The sequence below is a fragment of the Periplaneta americana genome, chromosome 9 (assembly GCF_040183065.1).
Source record: "Periplaneta americana isolate PAMFEO1 chromosome 9, P.americana_PAMFEO1_priV1, whole genome shotgun sequence".
Classification (NCBI taxonomy): domain Eukaryota; kingdom Metazoa; phylum Arthropoda; class Insecta; order Blattodea; family Blattidae; genus Periplaneta; species Periplaneta americana.
This window is the reverse complement of record NC_091125.1, coordinates 141,454,746-141,479,146: the sequence shown is the minus strand read 5'-3', so window position 1 is coordinate 141,479,146 and position 24,401 is coordinate 141,454,746. Positions and strand designations below refer to the sequence as shown.

General features: G+C 37.1%; 1 protein-coding gene across 1 annotated transcript; it reads left to right on the top strand.

The window, feature by feature from the left end:
• The first annotated feature begins 977 nt into the window (after positions 1-977).
• On the top strand, positions 978-18,211 carry LOC138706558 (retinol dehydrogenase 12-like). The gene is made up of 6 exons (XM_069836025.1): positions 978-1,144; positions 8,608-8,811; positions 11,968-12,126; positions 12,229-12,348; positions 14,911-15,118; positions 17,929-18,211. Exons 1-6 carry the CDS (start codon positions 1,030-1,032, stop codon positions 18,065-18,067), a joined length of 945 nt encoding a protein of 314 aa, XP_069692126.1. The 5' UTR covers positions 978-1,029; the 3' UTR covers positions 18,068-18,211.
• Positions 18,212-24,401: the final 6,190 nt, after the last annotated feature.

Sequence of the window (24,401 nt, the reverse complement as noted above, 5' to 3'; positions counted from 1 at the left end):
ATTTATAACTGGTACGGTAAAACCTTTGTAATAAAGAGATTTCAATACAATGAAACCTGGTCTAGATGGAAGTGATATGGTCCCATATTTTTTCTGTTGTGAACAGATATCTGTATTTTTCGGTTATGGAGTTAAATGGAATATTTTATCACTCGTATACGAGTAGTTGAAAAACAAAACGATATTTCTGAAATAAATTTAATCGTAAATACTGCACATAGCCCTATTTGCTGGAGAAACGAGAAAGAAACATCTAATAAAGAAATTTGTAAATATCTTTTTTATGTATTATATTCTTAGTTAATTGAGGGCAAAAACGACATGCGTATCACGTTGGATTCTTCATTTTTACGCAATATCATTCGCAACACGATTGCTGTTTGGTCAACTGTCCGAAGACAAGTCTGAACCTCACAAGTGATACCAACAAGGCACCACTTATGAGGCAATGCAATGAAAGAAATTAATTATTGTTACGAAACTCATAAAACATGTGAGAAAATTAATGACACTCATTTTTTAATTAACTGGCAGGAACTGAATAGGAACAAAAATCGTCTCATACTTTAGGTTTTAGGAGAAAGATCTGCATACAGATAGACGACATTCCTGAAATCATGCATATCTGTGATTTTTTGTAACATCAATGATATCTTATTATTTTTTCCTTATGCTTCATACCTGTATAATGATAATGTAAAATAAAAATTGTGACGACGTCTTTTTAAAACATCAAATTGATCGGCATTTGTCACCTATACACAATATCGTTAGCATAATGCTTAGTCACAAATGACTAATTTCGTCCAGAGTTTCACGGGACCATGACTTGCACGAAGGAGACTAAAGGAAACCTATCATTTATAAAAGTGCCATTATAATAACCACGACAGATGCTCTCTGAGCGGCCTAGGGCCACGAAGCGAGCGTACATTACGTCATCGTAAACATTCCTTAATGATATAAAGACGATCCAAATGCGAATTGTTCCAGTGAGTTCGTGAATCTATTGTTGCCAGTGAATTCGCGATGAGTTGTTGCTGCAAGTACAAAAGCAATGTCCGTCTTGACGGGAAAACTGCCATTGTCACCGGTTCAAATACCGGCATCGGCAAACCTACTGTGTTGGACTTCGTTAAAAGAGGTAATATCCATGTTTCGAAGTTGTGAGTGCATTCGAATTTCATACAGAACGAAATGCTCGTTTCAGATTTTCATATATCGAAGTTAATTAAGACGAAATGATTAGAAGAGACACACGAAGACAAATTATTATTTAAAATATCGATTTTTAATTTTTTAAATTCATGTAGGATTTGTAGGATTCGAAAGTTTAGTAGTTACAGTATTTTATAGTTTGACAACTTCAAGTGAAACCCCGTAAAACACGCCAACTTCTGGAATGTCTCTCTTTCTTTCTTCTCTCTCCCTCGCTCCTCGTCATTCAGTCACCAATCACCACGTAAATATCTGAGAGGGTGTGTGTGGGCATTGCGTCCAATAGAAGAACCACTCTCCAGTATTACCACAATAACGGATTCTTCATTTTTGCCTCGACTGTCGGCTAGGAAGGTTCCATTGCAGGCAACTAGTCAACCTTTTAATGCTTTTGTTAGCAGGTTTGACAAACTGTGAGTGGACCTGCAAGTACATAGTGCATAGTGCTCTCTCCCTTCCCCTCGTACTTTCTCACTTGCTCCTCCACAAGACAGCCAGCGCTCACGTAGTAACTCGGTCAGGGTTTCAGTTCGATTTGTCGATCTATAGAGTATTTTTAAGAGTATTCAGTTATGATAGCTGTGCCACATTTTATCTAATACCAAAATATTGATAAAATATAATCTGTGTATAGGCCTAATAATTTTACGTGATATAAAATGGTCTAGTTTTCATAAATTAATAAGGGAGTAAATAATATATTTTCCTCTTTTACTAACATCATTTAATGTTGGTATTTAAGGGTTAGGTACAGCTTACAGCAGTAAAATTTTTGGAAATATTCAACATTTTTCCCTCCATTGCTGTATCTTGTTCAATAATGAAAATTGTATGTGTAAAATACTATCCTTCTGCAATATGAAAAAATATTTTTACGATAAAAAATACTTATATTCACTTATAAATATTTATATCTTTTTTTTTTTTTTTTCCAAAATTCAAAACGGTGGCAGTTCACTGTGCAGTGATGAAGCATTTTCCTCATAACTCATAAACTTGTTAACTTTTTCATGTTGTATCTATTTTATTTTATTGCTGAACTCATGTTTACAATATCATGCTATTTCAGCTACATTCCTTAATATATATATTAATTTTGTGTTAGAAAAAAATACTGATATTTGACCATTTTTTAAAATTAATTTATTTTTTATCAGACAACCTATCAAAGGTAGAGAACTGATCTTGCATCATATTGTAGATATGATACGCATCAATACACACAAAAAAATTCAACACAGAATGTTGGATAGTTTTTGAGTTATATGGGAAACGCTTCATCACTGCACAGTGAACTGAATTTTGAAAAAAAAAAAATGTAAATATTTTTTTAAAACGTAAAAATATTTTTTTCATATAGCAGAAGGATAGTTTTTATACATACTAATTTTCATTATTGTACAAGATACAGTAATGGAGGAAAAAAATGTTGAATTTTTCCAAAATTTTACTACTGTAAGCTGTACCTAACCACTTAATGTTTTTCGTTATTGCTGTTCTCTCAGTGGCGGCTCTAGGACAAATATTTTGAGCACCGACTCTAACATCAAGAATTTTTGTAATTCCAGCTATTTATTCTCTAACGAAATGACATAATTTCATATTTTAAAGTTATAAATAAAATCTAAAGTAAGAGGAAAATCTCTCTATAGTCTCAGACTATATTGAAATTTAGTTTTCTTCTCTTCACAGCCTGTCAATAGGTGAAACGATGTGGAGAGAAATAGAATAAACAATTTATTGCGAAAGCCATGCTGCTACTTTGTGAAAACGTAATTGGATAATTAACTTTAAAACACAAAACCTGTCTAGGAATGGTCAAAAGAATATTTTTCAGGCGATGACTTATTATTGATATTCCGTTAACAGAAGTTTCGAACATTATTCTAAATTATTTTTAAATACCACAATTAATTAAAAAAATGTATGCAGATATTCATAAGGTAGGGGTAGTTCGTTGGTAGAGTGACTACGTACTCGAAGGTCCTAGGTTCAATTCCAGGCGGTGGCGGGCATTTTTCCATTGAAAGAACTTCCAGAACGGCCTCGGAGTCCATTCAGCCTCCTGTCAAATTGGATATAGATATTCTCTAGTGGTAAAAGACGGTCGAAGCGTGATGCCTACCGCACTACCTCGCTCTAGTGTTGAGGTCAAAGAAGCACGGAACTATATTCTAATACTGTTTCATATTGTGACATTTGTTCGCATCTACCGAAGGGAATTTAAATTGTGTGTAGGGAAATATGTTGTAGTAGATCTGTTTAGTAGTAGTAGTAGTAGTAGTAGTAGTAGTAGTAGTAGTAGTAGTAGTAGTAGTAGTAGTAGTAGCAGCAGCAGTAGTAGCAGTAGTAGTAGTACAAGTAGTAGTATTTTATTCAACGACGCTTTCACCAGTGGAGTTTATTCGGTGTCGAATGCAATGTGGGCGAGAAATGGTAAGCAGATTTTGTCTGGAGCCTTGTATAAAAACAGGGTTCTATTATGTGCAGTGACTTACTACACGGGCCTCCTAGGTTTACTCCTCTTTCTAAGGAATCCATATTAAGAATTTTGTCGCCTTTTAAAATCCTTCATCTTCAGACGTCAGATCTAAAACCAGCATAATAATCGGAAGACCCGCGAGGACGATTTCAATGAACCAATCAAATTTGTTCTCAGTTCTCTTATCTGAAATCCCTCTTCAATATATTGTATTGTAAAAAGATAACTTTTATGTACATTTGCCTTCATTATACTATATATTTTATTAAATTATAACACTATAATTATATTTTTAAATTATTATTTCTAAAGCCAAATATTGAGTCTGTTGATTGATACTGTCCCTATTGTTGTTAAAAAAGAAAAATGTTATGTTTTATTTAACGACGCTCGCAACTGCCGAGGTTATATCAGCGTCGCCGATGTGCCGGAATTTTGTCCCGCAGGAGTTCTTTTACATGTCAGTAAATCTACTGATATGAGTGTGTCGCATTTAAGCACACTTAAATGCCATCGACCTGGCCCCGGATCGAACCCGCAACCTCGGTCACAGAAGGCCAGCGCTATACCAACTGCGCCAACCAGGCCGACTATTGTTGTTATCTTTATTAAAATTCACTGATTTGGTTTAATAAGATACATATAATCACCTAGTTCAAATATCTTGGAGCAAAAGTAACAAATATAAATGATACTCAGGAGGAAATTAAACACAGAATAAATATGGGAAATGCCTGTTGTTATTCGGTTGAGAAGCTTTTATCATCCAGTCTGTTGTCAAAAAATCTGAAAGTTAGAATTAAAAAAACAGTTATATTACCGGTTGTTCTTTATGGTTGTGAAACTTGGACTCTCACTTTGAGAGAGGAATATAGGTTAAGGGTGTTTGAGAATAAGGAAAATATTTGGGGCTAAGAGGGATGAAGTTACAAGAGAATGGAGAAAGTTACACAACGCAGAACTGCACGCATTGTATTCTTCACCTGACATAATTAGGAACATTAAATCCAGACATTTGAGATGGGCAGGGCATGTAGCACGTATGGGCGAATCCAGAAATGCATATAGAGTGTTAGTTGGGAGGCCGGAGGGAAAAAGACCTTTAGGGAGGCCGAGACGTAGATGGGAAGATAATATTAAAATGGATTTGAGGGAGGTGGTATATGATGATAGAGAATGGATTAATCTTGCTCAGGATAGGGACCAATGGCGGGCTTATGTGAGGGCGGCAATGAACCTCCGGGCTCCTTAAAAGCCAGTAAGTAAGTAAGTAAGTAAGCAAGTAAGTAAGTAAGTAAGTAAGTAAGTAAGTAAGTAAGTAAGTAAGTAAGTAAGTAAGTATATAATCACCTACTTCTGTACTTAACCCAGAGCTTGAAAAGAGATTTATTTAGATCTTACACTAATAGGCTTACTCATGTTTTATCGACTTTTGTGTGTCGTCAGAGAAGTGAGCATCACATCTCCTCCCCTATTATACCCTCTAATAATATCACCTTCTTGAGGGCCAGTCATTAATACCTTTTATAGCTGGTTGCTTAGTGTTGTTCCTTTGAGAGATCATTAATCGTTGACCCATTCAAGTCGTTTCGCAAAGTAGGCCTAAGTACAAACTATTTAAGCTAAAAATATGGGAATTTTGCAATGAATAGAAACATTGCCAAATACGTAAGGAATATTTTGTTTCTTTATTACCCTCTATTATTAAAAAGAAGAAAAATATTTATAGGCCTACTTGTTTTCTAACATTGTGTATTTTAGTTGCAGTCTTATTTATCATACTTTTGTACAATAAAAAATTCTCGAAGACTATATTTCTATTAATTTGACCAAATTCTTCAATGAGGTAAGGTTTTCCCGAATGCTTTGGATTCCCCTGGCATTTTCATTATATTACTGCTCCTTTACCGTTCCATCACTGGCTTACCACTTTTCTGTAATTGAAACTACAGGGACGATGGTATAAATAGGCTACACTTAATAATTATTATCTTATTTTAATCTTAACAAGCACGTGAGGTAGTCTGCCTGCATACTGATCGAATTGTCAGCATCAGAAATATCTTAGTATATAATGATAATGCGAGATAAGATTGCACTGAATCGCGATAACAGCTTCAATGTAGATCGATAACAAGTTTTCGACATACGTATTATTACGTGTTGGCAAACATGTATTGATTTTTGTTGTCGTAGGAACCGATTTCTGTATTTGCTAGGTTATAAATGCCTCAAGTCGAAAGTACTCGTAGCTTTGGTCAAGGTAGAGCCACAGTCTAGTATATACAGTCGCGAAGCTCAATACGTAGTAAATATGCAAACATTAGATAGTTGCTCACCGCTAGGATCGCTAATATCGCCTCATTACAGGCACTGCAAAATAGTACCGTCACAGTCTATTGTTTCTAGCACCCTCAGAACTCAAGCTTCGTGACTATAATATAGTAACCGAGCGACGAGCTCGGTAACCAGCCAGAGGCTCCTCTTGTACGTAACTTAGACGCTGTAAATCTGTGGAAAGAATAGATCTGGGTTAACAGTGCCAGGTCCAAGGGCGTGAGAAAAACCAGAAGACTAACACATATTATTCACACATTCTGAATTTATTGTAATCTTTTCTAATATGATCTAAATTATATAATATAGGGCATGCATAGCCGCGTGATCTGTAGGATGCAGGACGACAGAAGTCACCAAACTATACAATTTTCTCTTACGCAACAGCTGATTAAGGTCCGTGACTCCGCAGTTTCGTGATTCGCAAATTGAAATCCGAGCCTATAAACAAAAGAAAAGATGACTTTCAAGTTTAAAAGATACTGGTACTTAGTTATGAATCAAATCTGCGAATAATCCGTTCAACATTTTATCAGTAAATTCCTCACTTGAAGTTATATTTATCTTATCAAATATTATTGTTTACTAGCACATTATCACATAGTATCTACACGTATATTTATACAAAGGTTTATATTTATAACAAGTTTTTTACAGACATATTAGTATGAACTACAAAAAACTATATTCGCAACGATTTACAGGCATATTGTCACATAAAATCGAAAATAAGTTAATATTAACGAGGCGTTCTTTAGTGATATATTACCCTACAACAGTTTTATGACTAATTTCACGATCGTATTTGTAACAGAGGCGTTCTATACCGACATTTGAGGCCTGTTGCTTTCCCATGAGGACATATTCCATCCAAGTTATCAAGATTATCTAGATATCTGATCGTGTCGTCAGCGCTATAGTAGCCCAACATTGCACTGGAGACAATACAGAAGAAACAAAAGAACTTCATTGGAATTTCTTGCCTGTTGTTTGTAGCTTGTATGGTGCCACGCTCTAAATCACAGGTGTAGGCGACATCTCCACGAAATCCCGTTATTACTTGATACGTAAAACAGTATTGGTTTCACGAGGTAGATGGCACTGTGCATTAGTCTTCTCCTTATAGTAGTAGTAAAAGTAGTTGTAGTAATAATAGAAATATTTCATTTTATTTAACTTTCAGATGTACAGTAGTGGCAAAAAAAACGGACCGATTCTTGTAGTTGATTTCAGAGCCTTGTTCACTCCAGAGCACGATAGACTGGTAACTAAGACTTTCGTGGTTCGAATCCTACCTGGAAAGGAACTTTCTTTTTGTTCCTTATTCAAATTTATTCCCAATACTTTTCGATTGCAGCGATATTTTACTGCTTAATTAACTTATTATTCCCAGAACATGAATTTTACCCGCTTATTTTCTAATGGCTTTCGAAATGGGCTACGTCAGCAGTCGAAACTACAACAATTTCAATAGATTACTCGCTATCTTGTGATTGCGGGCGTGGCATGCACAGTGGCTCATTTCGGGGACTTTGATTATTCCGCCGGCCCGGTTCTTTTTTGCCACTACTGTACACTATAAATGACAAACAAATTTTTCCTGGATCCCTTTATCAGAAACAGGGTCTGCTTATGTACCATAGTTCTACGACACTAGACTCAGAAATTTTTTTCCCTCCCATATAAGAATTTGTCTTCTTTTTCTTCTTTTTTCCTCCTTCTTCTGTTTTATCTCCTCTCCTCCTACCAAATTACAATCCAATGCGGTTTATGAGAAGATATATAACTATGGACCAATAATTGATAGGCATACATTGCGGGCCTCCTGGACATGTGGTCAGCACGGCGCAAAGCCACCGCTGAGACAACACAGGGCAGTACATAACAAGAGACTAACATCCAGTCCCGTAGACGGAAGATAAATCTCCAGGGTGCTATTCATAGACATTTCGCAGCACGCGCTACGAGCGTACTAAGCTATCCCCGGCTATCCACTGGTTACTTGTACAGAATTCAAATCATATCCTATCGCTAACACTGGTTTATGAATACGAAAAACGCTGATCATCCACCGAAAGCCCGCGCTAAAAATGTCTATGAATACGGCCCCCAGTGTCCACGTCGAAAATTGAACCGCGGGCCGCTTGGTTATGAAGCGAGGAAGCCATCCACGTAGCCACAACAGCAGACTTAAGAATTTTATCGATCTTCAAAATCCATTGCCATTGGCTGCGAATCTTAGAGCCAACGGTTAGATAGTAAATACCAAACAGCCGAGGACGAAAACTGCGCAGATGTGAAGGTGATAATGATAACAATTAATTGTGAAGAAATGCTTGGACGGTGGTAGGAGTAGAAGGAGCAGCTACAGGAAACCTGTCCAACACCGTTTTTTACAACCACAAGTTTCGCTTAAACTCATAAGGATTTTACTTGGAAGGAGGTTACTCTTTCTTGTGGCGTATTATCAACCTTAGCATGATAAAAAGGAATGTAATTGTGACGAAGCACGTAAAACATATGGTAAGAAAGTATGTGTCACCTTCGTAACGCTCATTTTTATACTACAGGTGCTCGAGTATTTATGGCATGCAGAGATATGACTAAAGCTGAGAAATCTGCCCAAGACATCAGGGATGCAACAAAGAATGTCGAGGGAGCAGGTACAGTGGAGGTCGTGGCCCTGAATCTGGCGTCCCTCGCCTCTGTACGCCGGTGTGCTCAGGAGATCTTGAACAAGACAGATAAAATCCACTTACTAGTTAACAATGCAGGTAATGTTCTTATCTCAGGAATTTGTAAGGGTACATTTTATCATGATCGGTGCTGGATTCCTTATATTCTTGACTTTTTCTCAGTTACGAGGCAGGATTGTTAAGAAAAAAATGTTTCTGTTGTTTCAACACTATTATCATATTGGTGACATTTGATCAAAACGATATGGATGGATTTGAAATAGGCTATACAATTTGATGTTTTGAGATCATAAACCGATTGTCTTATACAGAGCGTTCGCCTACGGGTGGGGCCAGGAAAGCGGCCTGCCTGCGGTGTCGTTTGCGGGAATCGTCTATCCGTAAGCTTCCGCTTTCTATACTATACTCTGTAGGATTTTAATTTTAAAAGTTTAGCAGCAGTAAAGACAGATGTTTTTGAAACACTAAGTTCCTGTGAAACACGTCTTAGAGATTTATTAGGAGAGCGTGTAAATGATGCACTGATTTCATAAATTTTTTCTCCCGTCAATACTCTTTGTTTTCGCTTAGGAATTGTAGCATTTATCGACCCTGTTGTCCTTAGTTTGTTAACAAGAGTCTAACAGTTTCTCTACCCTGAATTGGAGCACCCGGATATTTCACTTCAAATTGCCTACGCACCTCTCTACATGACTCTGTTTTCACATATGCATCATACATAAAAACTCTCTGTTCAAGCGTGAATTTTGCGTTTTGCATTGTTAAAAAATTTTACACAACGCTGAATATTTAAGCAACTGTGTCAAGAAACTGCACTGTACGTGTTAAATACTGCAACATCTGGCTGACAACTGATAACTTGTCGACCTTGATGTCCTTGATTGTCGAGCGTGTCTCAACAACTGCGCGCACAAAGCGGCATATCAGTACATGACACTTTCCTGGCCTCACCCGTAGGCGAACGCTCTGTATATGTGGCTCATTATATTCACCTATTTGCTATTTATTGAACACCAATATAATAGTGACCTTAGCGAAGAGATGGTTTGGGAAGTTGAGTAGCCTGAAATTTTCTCATTATCTGAAAGACATAGAATGTCTATAGAAAGAGCTCTTCTTTTGTTGAACTCCTTTCGAAGCTGTCGTGCAAATATTCCAAATTAAATTGGCATGTAGCTTTTCTTGTTTACCTACAGGGTGTAAGTGAACAGCCTTGAAGATTTTCAGATCGAAAGCTCATATTGTATGTAGCAAAAAACCTATAACATCATATTGGTGGAAAGTTACCATGTGTATCGCAAATTATTTTTTTAGGAAGCCTTTCGTTCGTACTGATATACAGACATTTCCCACGCTGTATTCCCCCTCACTGTAATAGTCAATCTTTAGCACATTACAAACAAGCTGTGTTACAGCTCAGTGGACTGTAAATCGAGATGTCCTGGTGCCCAGAAATTTTTTTTATAATTAAGTTCAATTCTTAATTGTTGCATATAGTTATCGATAAAATAGCTGTTGAAGAGATATATGTCCACCGCTGTGGAGTAAAGGTTAGCATGTCTGACCGTGAAACGAGCGGGCCCGGGTTCAAATCCTGGTTTGGACAAGCTACCTGGTTGAGGTTTTTTCCGAGGTTTTTCCTCAACCCATGAAGAGCAAATGCTGGATAACTTTCGGCGCTGGACCCTGGACTCACTTTGCTGGCATTATCAGCTTCATCTCACTCAGACGCTAAATAACCAGAGTAATTGATAAAGCGTCGTAAAATAAACCAAATAGAAATAAAAAAATATATATTTAATTTATGACCAGCTCATGCGCTACTTGTCAGAGCTTCTGACTACAGTTCATGAAGTCCCGGGTTCGATTCCCTGTTAGAACACAGGGATTTTTTCTTAAAGGGAAATGTCTGGTCTGGAAATTAGGTTAGGCTTAGGTTTAAGATCTCTCCTGGCACTTCTTAATCATCCTACCATAATTTCATCGGGGCAGCGTAACTCCGCCTTCAAGGCGCCCCAACCACGGAAGTGGGTTACAAATAAGCCATTGTTGGGAGAGACTAGAAATGTCAAATGACAACTTGGTGGCATTGAAAAAAATATATATATTTAATTTATGTACATTTTTTAGCTATAAACAGTCATTTTAAAGGTAAATTTTCAATTGTTCGAACCGCTTTATTGATCGGTTGCGACTGCTGCCGTATTACATCTGGTGGAAAGCAATTGACATCTGGCGCAAACAGTTGAAAGACAGTGTTAAATATATTTTTCGCACTAGTGTTAAAAGTACTTTCCGCACGCTATCGTATTAGCTATAGTTAATTTTTAACACGCTTACCTGGCGTAAAAAAATCTGCTTTTAGGAATGGCTGTCTGAAAACACATTTCTTAATAGAATGAGATATAATTTTGAAACATCAGACAACGTTTCAATTTAGTTTTTATGCAAAGCTTTTTTTTCCACCCACAACTCACATTCTACTTCTCAGTGTTCAATAAGGTTCCTCTAAATGTGCCTCCCCACCAGCTCTAAATGTTGGGGATTACTATATATATATATATATATATATATATATATATATATAATATATATAATAAAATTCGCTCCATGGTTGCCAATGAACTTCGCCGGGCTGACGAGTATGAGGTGTACGAGGAAATTGGGTGCCTTTCTGCTGACGGTTCAACTCGAAGAGCAGATATCATTATTATAGACCGAAAAAAAATTGTGGATTCATTCTCGATCCCACAGTCCGTTTTGAGAACAGCGAGGAACAACCTAGAGAAGTCTGCAAAGAAAAACGGACAATTTGTCTGCCATGTTGCAGCGATTTGGGGACCAAATATAACATCAAAACGTGGGACGTTATAGGAATTATGATTGGGGCCAGAGGCACAATCCCACGGAAGTCTTCCGAAAATTAAAAGTCCCTGACAGCACCCTGGACATGATATCCTCCACTGCACTGAAATCATCGATTAGCATAATTAATCATCACTTATATTCTTTATAAAATGTAATTTGTCTTGTAGCCTAAATTGTTTGTTGCATTTCCAATAAATTTCTCAATGATAGCCTACCTAACAAGGGTTTCTATTAAAGAAAAAAATTGAATTAAATATAAATATTCATTTAGAATTGATTAGGAGGCCGATTATGAAACCCTGGTTAGGACGGCTATCAACTATCTATATAACCCCGTACATGTTTCATATTTGATACTGTTTACAGGGGTGATGGCATGTCCGCAAAACAAGACAGAGGACGGATTTGAACTGCAGTTCGGTGTAAACCATCTGGGCCATTTTCTCTTCACCTGTCTGCTCTTGCCCCGCATCATCCAGTCAGCTCCTGCCAGGATCGTTACTGTCTCATCTTACGCACTTAAATGTAAGTGCAATATAAAGCGATTTGTTGTAGAATGTGCTTCTCTGTCACGTTGCTACATAAAATATAGCAACACACACATAAAATGTCGAATTTTTGTTGCAGTTGGAAAAATGCATTTTGATGACTTGAATCTGGAGAAATCGTACGGCCCCTCTAAGGCTTACGCTCAAAGCAAATTGGCCAACGTGTTGTTCAGCCTTGAATTGAGCACTAGACTCCAAGGTGGGTGGTTAAATTTGGAATAACTCTATCTGAAATGTGTGTGTGTGTGTGTGTGTGTGTATCTAATGCTCTGGATTTAACAATGAAGTCATCATCCTTCTTGCTTCCCAATATTTTGATGGAAGGTCCACAAACGTCCTAAGAGTTTCACAATTAGCCAGGTGCTCCATCTCCATGTCCTCTTCTCTGGTGCACAGTAAGCATTTAGGTGAATTCAGTACTCCAATACGATGGAGGTGTTTACTGAGGCAATCATGACCAGTAATCAATCTAAACATGGCCACGGCAGATTTTCGAGGTAGATCAGGAATTAGTTTTGGATCTTTGAGTGATTCTTTCCATTTTGAATTTTGATGTTTTGCCTGTTCGCTGTTACTTATTATTTTTATGACTCGTTTTATTGATTCATATGAAAACTTGAAATTTGTTTTTAAGTTGATTTTAGTTCCTTTCTATCTGAAATGTGATAAATTGTAACATTTGCTGGTCCATTGCTCATTGTTGTATTAAAATCTTCCTTTGCCACTGCTATCTGGTAACCGTTAGAAAATTGACTCTACAGGGTGATCCGTTTTGAAAGACATAAAATAAAAACGTGATAAAATGAGAACTTGCTATTTATTAATTTGCAGTTCATGTTTATGTTCAGTTAAGTCTAGTAATATAGTACAAATATATATAAGTTCAATCATAAGACATATCTCTTTGCAAATGTTTATTTGCCATGAAGGTATTAAATATATATTAATGTTTTCGCCTTATTTGGCATCATAAGTTATAATAAAATACGTGATCTGAAACTTGAATGAATTGACAAACGAGCAGTATAATATACATGATAAATGAATCTTCGTGAGTTTTATGTATAAGGTTGTTATAATTGATTTCAATACAATACAAGTTTGAAAGAATTGAAAGTAATGTATATACATATAACTCATGTTACAGGTATAAATACAGACTAAATAGTGAGCAATAAACATTTGCAAAGAGATATGTCTTATGATTGAACTTATATATATTTGTACTATATTGCTGTTTATTGTTAAATAATTTGTACATGCATTCCAGAAGAATGGGAGTTTTGTCCAAATTAGACCTCACTATTGTGCCCACTATTGCGAACGCGACACAGTTCATATCTTGAGGATAATTCCTCCCATGTGTGGTCTAACATCTCAGAGATAACTTCCTCAAAGTTTGAGAAAATCTTTGCTCTGAAATCATGAATGTCCCTGAGTCGCTGTGTAGACACATCATTCTTCACGAAACCCCAGGGAAAGAAATAGGGTGGTGTCAGGTCTGGGAAATTTAGAGGCCATACAATTGGCCTTCGTCGACCACACCAGTGTTACCAAATGTGACATCGAGATAATCACGGACGTCTGTTGCCCAATGAGGAACACGATACTCATGTTGTTTTCCTGTTAAAGTTGTAATTGGAAAAAGTTTTTCAACATATCTAAGCTATTCTATCAATAGTCTCTAAACACACACTTTCATCTCAAACAGCAGAAATAACTAAAATGCTCTCTCAATTAATATCACTCAATAAAAGAATTGTATTCCAATGGATACCATCCCATTGTGGAATCCTGGGAAACGAGAATGCGGATGCTTTAGCAAAGAAGGACAGCACGGGCCTGTTACTAAATCTATGTATTACTCTGTGAAAAGATTTATTAAGTCTACATACTTAGACTACAACAAACAAAATTTGATAACACAATCTCAAGGGAAAAAATGGAACTCTCTGCATCATAATCCACAATTAGTTCCCGATTTACCACGAAAATCGTCTGTAGCTGCATTTAGATTGGCAACAGGCCATGATTGTTTGGCCAAACACCTGCATAGAATTGGAATATATCAGTCCCCTAACTGCCCATTGTGCAACTCAAACCAAGAAATAGATTCGGAACACCTCAAAATCTGTGCTTCAGTGGCTGGCCATGATAATATCTTCGAAAAATATTGGAGTGCAAGAAGTCAAATGATCTTATTGTCAAACGCCTGGCATTAGAAAACAACAACAACAAATAACAACAAAAACATTAACTTTAGGACTAGCCCGTTCCAGTTCATATGAGACATGAGGATTTCCACGTCTCCATATGATTGCATTATGGGTATTCACTCGCCCACTGACATGGCAGATTGCTACGTCAGAAAATATCTATCTATTCAAGAAGCATTTTGTTTATTCGGTCATTGCTGAGTAAATTCTTTTGTTTCTTATGTTGTAACAATGATGATACAAGACTCCCGTGCTTCAGTATCACATTGGAACTGAAATGAATTCTACAGCACCCCCATTATAAATTTTATAGTGTTTTATTTTATGTCTTCCCAAACGGATCAGACTGTATATCTGAGCTGCAAAATCGCGCATAGAATTCCCCCAGGGTTTGTATACGTACAATGCACAATGACTCAGTCTTCTACACGTAAATAGAATAATAAAAGATGATAATAATTATTGTAATGTTGTACAAAATCGCTTTATTTATTTGTAAAAAAAAGTAAGTATGTCCATTTTGAAAATATCTTTCGTTGCTGCAGGAACTGGCGTAAACACATACTCGCTTCATCCGGGGGCTGTGAAGACAGAACTTCAACGTCATTTGGATGACTCATTCTTCAAAGGGGCAGAGACCATATTGAAAGGTTTTGCGACACTTTTCTTTAAAACTCCGGAAGAAGGCGCACAAACCTCAATATACTGTTCTGTGGACGAAAAGCTGGCTGACAAAACAGGACTGTTTTACAGGTGAGAAATGGACTTCTAAGTTAACCGTTGTTTTTCTTCTCCTTTTTATTTTATCTTGCTTTACTTTTCAAAAATTTTGCTGCCATTTATAATGCACAGTGGTTACAAATTATTTATAGTAATATAATTCGATAACATTAAAAATAAAACAACAAGAATCGTCCTTTTTGCACCAGGAACGCATGTTAAATAGTTCTTTCAATGTTGTCTAGTTTAATTATAATTTCATCGTGACAATGTATTGTATTCAAGTGCAAAAGGATGAGAGAACGAAGGGCTGACCTTTTGTACAGTTGGCCGTGATTCCTCGCAAACATTACTGCATGCTTTTAAGGTATTTATGTATAGAATCAGTCCTATGTTTTTAGGCTGAAGGAAATCGTGGAAATAGGAGCAAATTTCTGACAGTAATTAACAATAATCTTCTTCCTCTTCTTGTTCAACCATCAAGGTTTAGGTGAGTTCACCTGTTCTGGTCAACAAGGTCGAGCCATCTTTTCCTTGGTCTACCAATATTTCTTCTTCTCTGTGGATTATATGAACATATTTGTTTGGGTATTCTTCCTTCAGGCATTCTTCCTATATGATTTAACCATTTGTTTCTGTATTGTTCTATTTTGTCATTAAGTGATCTAATCTGTAGTTCATTCCTTATATCTTCATATATAATTCTGTCTCGTCGTGTATATCCTTTAACGTACGGTATCTAAGAAATTTCATTTCATTAGCTTGAATTCTACTCACATTCTTTTTTTATTGGCACCCAATTTTCGGATCCATATAATACAGTAGGAAGATCCATAACCTTATAGAATTTCATCTGCGTTTCTTTCGTTGTTTTTCTTCTTAGAATGTTTCGTATTGCTCCACATATTGAATTAAATTTTGAAATTTTACTATCAATATCAACTGTCAAAATCTTGGCCAATGTCGTATCCTAGATATTGGACATGGGAAACCTGTTCTATAATGGTACCATTCACTACTATCTTCGATCTTATAGGATATTTCCCTATAAATGCGATAACTTTGGTTTTTTTTTTTGTAGAAATCTTCATGTTGTATTCAGAAGCTAGTGCATATAGACTGTGTATAAATCTCTGGAGATTATGTTCATTCTCTTGGATTATCACTGGATAATCTGCATATAATATTGGGTTGGATAAAAAGTAATGGCAACAGTTCGATATTTCTGACATGGCTTTATTCACAGGGGTACAACATTTACGTACCTTCTATATAGTCGCCCCCCTTATTTATTACCTTTTGCCAAATGTTTGGAAGGCGTCGTACACCATCAGCGCGTCCATCTTTGTTGATGTTCCGTATTGACCGCCCTAAAACAAGGACAAGTTCGTCTCTGGTATTGTACCGGGTCCCTCGCAGTGGTTCTTTCACTTTGGTGAATCGCATGGATCATATCGGGTGAGTGCGGTGGATGTTCCAGTAGTCCGTATTTTCCGTCTGCCTTGGAGGTACAGCGTGGTGCAGTATTACCCCATCAATGTCATATGCCACAATGAACATCACTTTCACATCCCTGCCTTTCTGGAACGCTTTAACCCATCGTGCCACTGTGCGATATGGCAACGCTGCATCGGCATATGCTTCATGCAGTCCCTGAAAACATTCTTGTGCACTACGACCTCGTGTCACTTCAATTTTGATCCAGGAACGTTGCTCTAGTTTTGTAAACGTGGTCTTAAGGCGCTCGCACTATCCCCATGAAAGTCAACGTTCTACACAATGCAGTAGATTGAGAGAGTACTGTCGCCGCTGGCTGCACTTACTCATCTAACAGTCCTTGTTCATGTCCATACAGCTGGCAACTCTCGAACGCACCATCGTCACGTGACAGCAGTGTTGCCATTACTTTTTATCCAACCTATGTATATTGTGTTTAAGTAATTCTTTATGCCATAAGAGTTTTGCTGTTTCCATTGTCAAGGGGACAAGCTACATCCTTGTCTAACGCCTTGAGTTGTTTCTATTTCGGGAAGCCTCTATTTTCCATAATATGCCATAATAGTGGTCTCTTTACTTTATCAGTAATATATAGTACATTATGCAACGAGCCTATTATGATAGTAATTAAGACGCAAGTATGGATATTTATGAAACGAGCGCAAGCGAGTTTCATAATATTCATACGAGCGTCTTAATTACCATTATAGGCAAGTTTCATACGACTTTTTATGCTCGACCATATTTCTAACTTGAAATTATTCAGATGTATACATTTTATTTGTATCTGACAAGATCGGAAGTGACCTTGTTCTAGGTCGTGAATTGTGAGATGTGCGCAGACGCGAAAGTATTGATTTTTTCCGAGGAACAATAATGTCATTGACCTTGATGTAATCCCGTTAAACTTGATATAACCTTGATTATTGAATTCTACATTGAAAAACGAGATGACAAATTGAATTTGTTTGAATATTATTTACAATTAACGCTAATTATGATAGTAACAGAACATAACCTTCTGCGACAGTACCGGATTTTCAGCCTCCGTGACTTTTCGCTAATTCTCTTTCGATTGCATATCCGAGAATAATCGATACTTGCGGTTTTATAACGGTACAAAGCTGACTTGTCATTGGCTGAACACCTGTAAGCTGAGTTGTCATTGGCTGAACACCTGTACTTTAATGAGTAGGTGTACTTTAATGACATGCATTAAAGGACTGCTACCAGGTGTATAATTACTACATTTCGGCATGGTCGAGCATAAAATAAATTAAGAAATATGTAGAAACTAAGGATCTCAGTAACAGACTTAAGTAATGTGCAATTGCATATCTGTGTAGTGACTGCAAACAGGAGAAGGTTCCGGCCAAGGCCCGCGACCCAGAGGCAGCAAAGAGGCTGTGGGAGGTGAGCGCAGGGATGGTGGGGCTGGGCAGCTGGGACCCCTTCACCGCAGCTGACGGCACCTTCCCCTACTAGTCAGCGAGAGTTGTGTTTTGTTGCGTGTTGTGAGCACTTGTTGGGGGGGTTCATAAGTGTAACACCAGGTACCTAATATCAACATTTTTAGCACATAAGTTTAGGCCTCTAGAGGCTGATTGTAAGCAGTTTACCGAAAAGTATTGGTAGTATATCAATTTGTGTTAGAAACGAAAGTTATGTTGTTTTCATATTATCATTTCCATGTCCTTTCCATGTTCCATTTAATTCATTTTTATACTTACATACGCTCTTAAACAACTTTTTAAATAAAAAAGAATCAGTACTGCATTCAGATACATCATAATTATACAGGGCGATTCAGAAAGATGGAAACACTTTTAATTTGCTATATTTCCTGAACTATGTGTTGTATTTTAATTCTGTAAATTACATTTGATTGTACATACATGGAAGATTAAAGATGTTCCACATGCCCTCCTCCGGCTGCACGGACAACATCTAGGCGGTAGCTGAATTCGTCCCACATTCGTAGCAGAATGTCTTGCGTCACTGAGTTCACCGCAGCTGTGAGACGGTTTCTTAGCTCATTCAAATTCATGGGAAGAGGTGGTACGTAAACTGCATCTTTTACGTACCCCCACAAGAAAAAATCACAGACTGTCAGGTCGGGGGACCTCGGTGGCCAGAACTGAAGTGCCAAGTCTGCAATTCCCATGCGGCCTATCCATCGTTGAGGTAGAGATTCATTCAGAAAACGTCGAACATTCAGGTGCCAATGGGGCGGAGCTGGGCTTTTACCTTTATTCAAAGAGCCATTTTCGTCGAATTGTTTATTCCAATGATAAATGTTCTTCCTCGTTGGAGGTGTAAAATTAAACTTACGCCGAAATGCACGCTGCACAGCAGTCACAGACTCGCTTCTACTGAATTCACGAACGCAAAAAATCTTATGTTCCATAGTAGCCATCTCGTTTACAACTGACGTGGTACTGTACAGTGCAGCGTATTCGAAACAGCTGACGGTACAGTGCGGTGGGGCGCTCTAGTGGTAGTATTCGAAACTTTACACCTTCCTCTTTCAAATATACTCGACAGAATTAAAATACAACACATAGTTCAGGAAATATAGCAAATTAAAAGTGTTTCCATCTTTCTGAATCGCCCTGTATTTTTCTTTCAAATCGTGAGGTCACTTTTATTTTCTTGCATTTCTTGCAAGAACACACAAACAGCTTTCTATACAACTTATCACGTTACGAAAGTTATGCTAATCTATTTTTGTACAAATATATTAGACATAATTGTCCACTAAAGTGAATTTGTTTAAACGTAGAAATTGTATCGATGTAATTGATATCATTCGCTTCAACGATGTATTGTTACACTAACACATAATTATTTAATAAATAAATATACGTACAAACAAATGGCTTTTAAAGAACCCTAAGGTTCATTGCCGCCCTCACATAAGCCCGCTATCGGTCCCTATCCTGAGCAAGATTAATCCATTCTCTATCATCATATCCAACCTTCCTCAAATCCATTTTTGTATTATCCTCCCATCTATGTCTCGGCCTCCCCAAAAGTCTTTTTCCCTCAGGCCTTCCAACTGACTCTCTATATGCATTCCTAGATTCGCCCATACGTGCTACATGTCCTGCCCATCTCAAACGTCCATATTTAATATTCCTAATTATATCGGGTACAATGCGTGCAGTTCTGCGTTGTGTAATTTTCTCCATTCTCCTGTAACTTCATCCCTCTTAGCCCCAAATATTTTCCTAAGCACCTTATTCTCAAACACCCTTAACCTTTGTTCTTCTCTCAAAGTGAGAGTCCAAGTTTCACAACCATAAAGAACAACCGGTAATATAACTGTTTTATAAATTCTAACTTTCAGATTTTTTGACAGCAGACTGGATGATAAAAGCTTCTCAACCGAATAATAGCAGGTATTCCCCATATTTATTTCGTATTTAATTTCCTCTCGAGTGTCATATATATATTTGTTACTGTTGCTCAAAGATAATTGAATTTTTCCACTTCTTCAAACGATAAATTTCCAAATTTTAATAAATGAATGTAAGTATACAATTTTTTGAACGATTATACAATTTTACGCGGAAGTTACCTGCCTTTTTCCTAAATCCCAGAAATTCTGTATAAACTACAGTTAAATTGATAGATGAATTTCTTCAAAGTTAATCACGCTTTCTATCTGTAATATTTTTCAATAGTTACCTTAATGCTTAAAATGTTTACCTACCTTCGTAATAGACTCCTTAAGCATTATTAGCCCACAATGTGTCAGAGAACTTTTTTGTTTACTACAAATGTTGTTTTCCTACGACACTCATTTAGTTTACGTCACAATAGCTTTCTCTTACTTTCCAGTAAAGTTTTATCCATTGTTGCAGTCCATTTTGTCTAGATTTATTAATTCCTATAAAACTGTATTCTGCTTTGTTAACTTGTGTAATGATATATAGGTTTAGTCCTTAAACACCACGTGAAGAGAAGAAATTCTTTATCACCTTGCTGTATAAGTGAGACTGAATAAAATATTTAAAGGCAATTGTTCAAGGAATGATCAATATCGCTTCTATGCCGAAAGAAGAATTAAAATTATTGACAAAAGTTGGTAAAGAAATAAACATGTAACTTGTTCTTTGAAATTCAAAATTCTCTACTTTACTTGAGCGATTAGAATGGTACAAATATTCATCAACACAACGGAGTTATTTTTTCAGCTAGTCTTTGCTGCATAGATTCATTATTTTCTAACATCTCAAAGAATCACCATTAAAGTACAGAGTGAGTCAGCCAAGGCTAGACCGGCGTCAGCGGAAAGTCATATGCATAGTAACTGCTGCGCCGTCGCAGTGATCAGACCTCTTGCTCGCGTACGTTTCGTGTTTAGTTAAATAAACACGTTCACACAGTGAGGGTGCAGCTGCATACCGTACATTTAGAGTGCAGTATTTTGTTAATTATGAAATATAGCCTTGAACAACGAGTGTTTGTTTACGACAACTTTGTGAAATACGAATCTTGGAGAACAGTTGTAACGAACTTCCGTCAGTCATTCCCTGATTCGCCAGACCTTTTAAAGCAATAATTACAGTTCAGAGAAGATTTCGTACAACTGGCTCAGTATTGGATAAGAAACGAACATGTGTGAAGCGTGTTCTCACTGAGGAGATGTTAGATGAAATTGGCCACCGACTAGAGAGAAGTCGTACATCATTCCACAGTGTAGCTCAGTAGGTAGAGGTGTCACAGTCTTCAGTGATAAGAGCTACGAAACAATTAAAATTAAAACCTTACAAAATTCGTGTAGTTCAGAGGTTAACGGAACCCGATTGTCAGAGCAGACTTAGGTTTTGCATGTGGTTCCAGCAGTCAGTGTATGATGAACTACTTGACCCCGTCTTCATTTTTATAGTGACAAAGCATGGTTCACTTCAGTGGTTAAACGTAAAGTTCACATGAATAACCCACATTCACTTGAGGAACTCAAAATATCCGGCACGAAATTCGAGTCATTTCGGAGAACGAACTGCGGCGAGTTGCTGGACATGTCTTCAGGAGATGTGCAGCCTGCCAGATATCACAAGGACGTCATTTCGAAAATAAATTGTGAATTCGGTAAAAACATCATTACGCAATACTAACCGCAAAAGCGCGGAACGAATCCTTCGCATATGGTAATGTTTTACGTATGAATCAGCCGCCGTGAGTGCGGTTAGGAGTCTAGCCTTGGCTGGTTCACCCTGTATAATACAGTCATTATTTGTTGTAGAATCCTTCTGTAAGATATTATTACACGTTTTAAGTCAATATTATTGTGTATACCTGCGAAACAAGCAACGAAAACATTCAAGCTTTGTATTTCAGCTTGATTTATGCTTTACACATTTATCTCACCGTTAGAGTTCTTTGATGACAAGAAACCAAATACTTTATAATACTGTGTAACTAGATACGAATATGTTGCACCTTAAGCTTCTTTTATTACTAACAATTGGTAAATAATCGTTTGTTACATATATGGAAAGCCGTCAGAATTGTGTAAACATGTCTTGGGTCTTTTGTGATAACAATGTTTTCCGTTATTCAGCGAAGAAAAATATGATTACTACATTTAAACTCTAAAACATATCTTAAAATCGATATTTAATACATCCTGATGCAATTTAGATATTTTATTTAAATAAATTTGACTGGAAAATAGTGACGATTAAAAATCTTGGCGTAGTATGAAATATGTTACGTTCTAAAAGGAAGTTCTACTAATGTCTAGTTATAAGTACCGGTATAAAATAATTTACTTCAAGTTTCTAGTGTAATTGCTTATTTTGAGGAGCTGTCTTATGTTAATGATTGTGATATGAAGTTCAAACTTACTATAAATGCAACAAATTAGGCAGAATTTTATAACGCGAAAGGAACGTATGTATAAAGTTGAAAACTTCTTCACTTTATATCATATTAAGACCCGCTAAGTACTATTCTCTCGCTTTAAGTTCTTGTTGTAAATATGTTGCGTTATACGATAATTGGACTACTAATACATCTTTTCTGCATCGTCCTTCCTGTACAGAATGATTTACCTTTTGTGTCACCCACTCGCCATGTGGTGAGGTGTCTCAAAGTTATAAGTGATCTTCACTTCAAACCAACACAAACTCTTGTGGTGAGCTTGCCTCAAAGTGATCTTCCCGGTTCCTTCCTGGAAGCTCCAAGAAAAGGCCTCAATAATATCACAAATGATGTAAAACAAGTACAAGAATTGCTAATCCCAGAACTTACTCGCTGGTCACTTGCTGTGTATCAGGGTACATTTTCACCAAGACTCAGATTGGACGCGGATAAACATGGCAGTTACATCATACTGACATCTGTTGACGAGCACAATCTGGATGAAGTAGCCACAAATCTGTACCATCAGCTATTGCCTCTCTCTGTCATGGATTCTTGGAACCCCAGGGCTCGCTTTGTTTTGGCTGTCTTAAGCTACTGCGAAGATACGAGTTATGTAGCACAACTACTTCTTAAAGAAGTCTGGAGGGCAAAGATCGTGAATGTTATTACGTTGGTGCCTAGTATTGGTGAGGTCCCAAAGTTGAATGCTTACACCTGGTTTCCGTATCAAGATTCGGAGAAATGTGACAGAGTGGAAGATATCGTTTTAATGGACAGCTGGCTCATGAGAGGTGATGGGTATTTTATTAATAACACTCACCTCTTTCCACAAAAGATCAAGTCAAATTTTCTGTCTTGTCCTATAAGAATAAACACCATAGAGACTGCTTTCTCTGTTTTGAGACCTCGATTTTTCAAGTCAGACATCCTCAAATTAGTGTATGAAGATGGCTGGGAGATCAGATTATTAAGACTTATAACACATAAATTAAATATGTCCGAAGAATATCTCCTACCTAATAACAAATATTGGTCTGTCACTAGAAATGACACTGGATTTCCAGGATTCGTTGAAGACATTGTTTACGGGAAGGCAGACATCGCATTTGGAACCATTGTCGTCAGAGATTTTCATTTACTAGACGTCACGAGAGGCTACTTATGGGACCACATGTCATGGTACGTACCATGCGGAACCAGATATCCCCGCTGGGAAAGTATACCACGAATGTTTTCGGGTTCGACGTGGATATCTCTGTTAGCATCAGTAGTTCTGGCTGTTGTTATTATCGTGACCTTGGCAAGATATTCAAAGGACTCTACTGTTTACAGTACTTTATCTCTGTCTCTATGCAGTGCTTGGGCTGTTATTCTAGGAGTTTCTGTTCCTATCATGCCTCAGACCTTACCTCTGCGATTATTTTTCTTTTCATGGATCTGTTACAGCCTTGCTGTAAATACTGTGTTCCAGACATTTCTAACTAGTTACCTAATTGATCCAGGAATTCAACCCCGTATAACGAATGTAGATGAACTAGTAAGTTCTGATATTAAATTGGGAATCGGATTTTATGATGATATAATGTTTAGAGAGAATATGAATAGCCAGTCACAGAAAATTTTGGAGAAAAAGGTGGAATGTGCTTTTAATGATACTTGCTTCATATGGGCGACTAAATATAGAAATCTCTCACTTCTATCTACTGACATGATGACAAAATATCAGAGTTTCAAATACGCTTCATATAATATCAGTAGCAGTTCTCTCTGTTTATTAGACGATGGAACACTTGAATTCGGTGCTGTAGTAATGGTTTTCTCCAAAGGAAGTCCTCTCCTGGATAAAATTAATGCTATTATTGACGCGGTAGTGGAAGCAGGAATTGTGGATCAATGGGTGAAAATGACTTACTATTTTCATATGCTCCGAACAAGGGAATTTTCT

Bases quoted from the DNA above. Each gene is read 5' to 3' on its own strand.
- LOC138706558 (XM_069836025.1), top strand. From the start codon at position 1,030: ATGAGTTGTTGCTGCAAGTACAAAAGCAATGTCCGTCTTGACGGGAAA. The intron at 8,812-11,967 runs GTAATGTTCTTA...TACTGTTTACAG, and splicing joins CTTACTAGTTAACAATGCAG to GGGTGATGGCATGTCCGCAA. The intron at 12,127-12,228 runs GTAAGTGCAATA...TTTTTGTTGCAG, and splicing joins CTCATCTTACGCACTTAAAT to TTGGAAAAATGCATTTTGAT.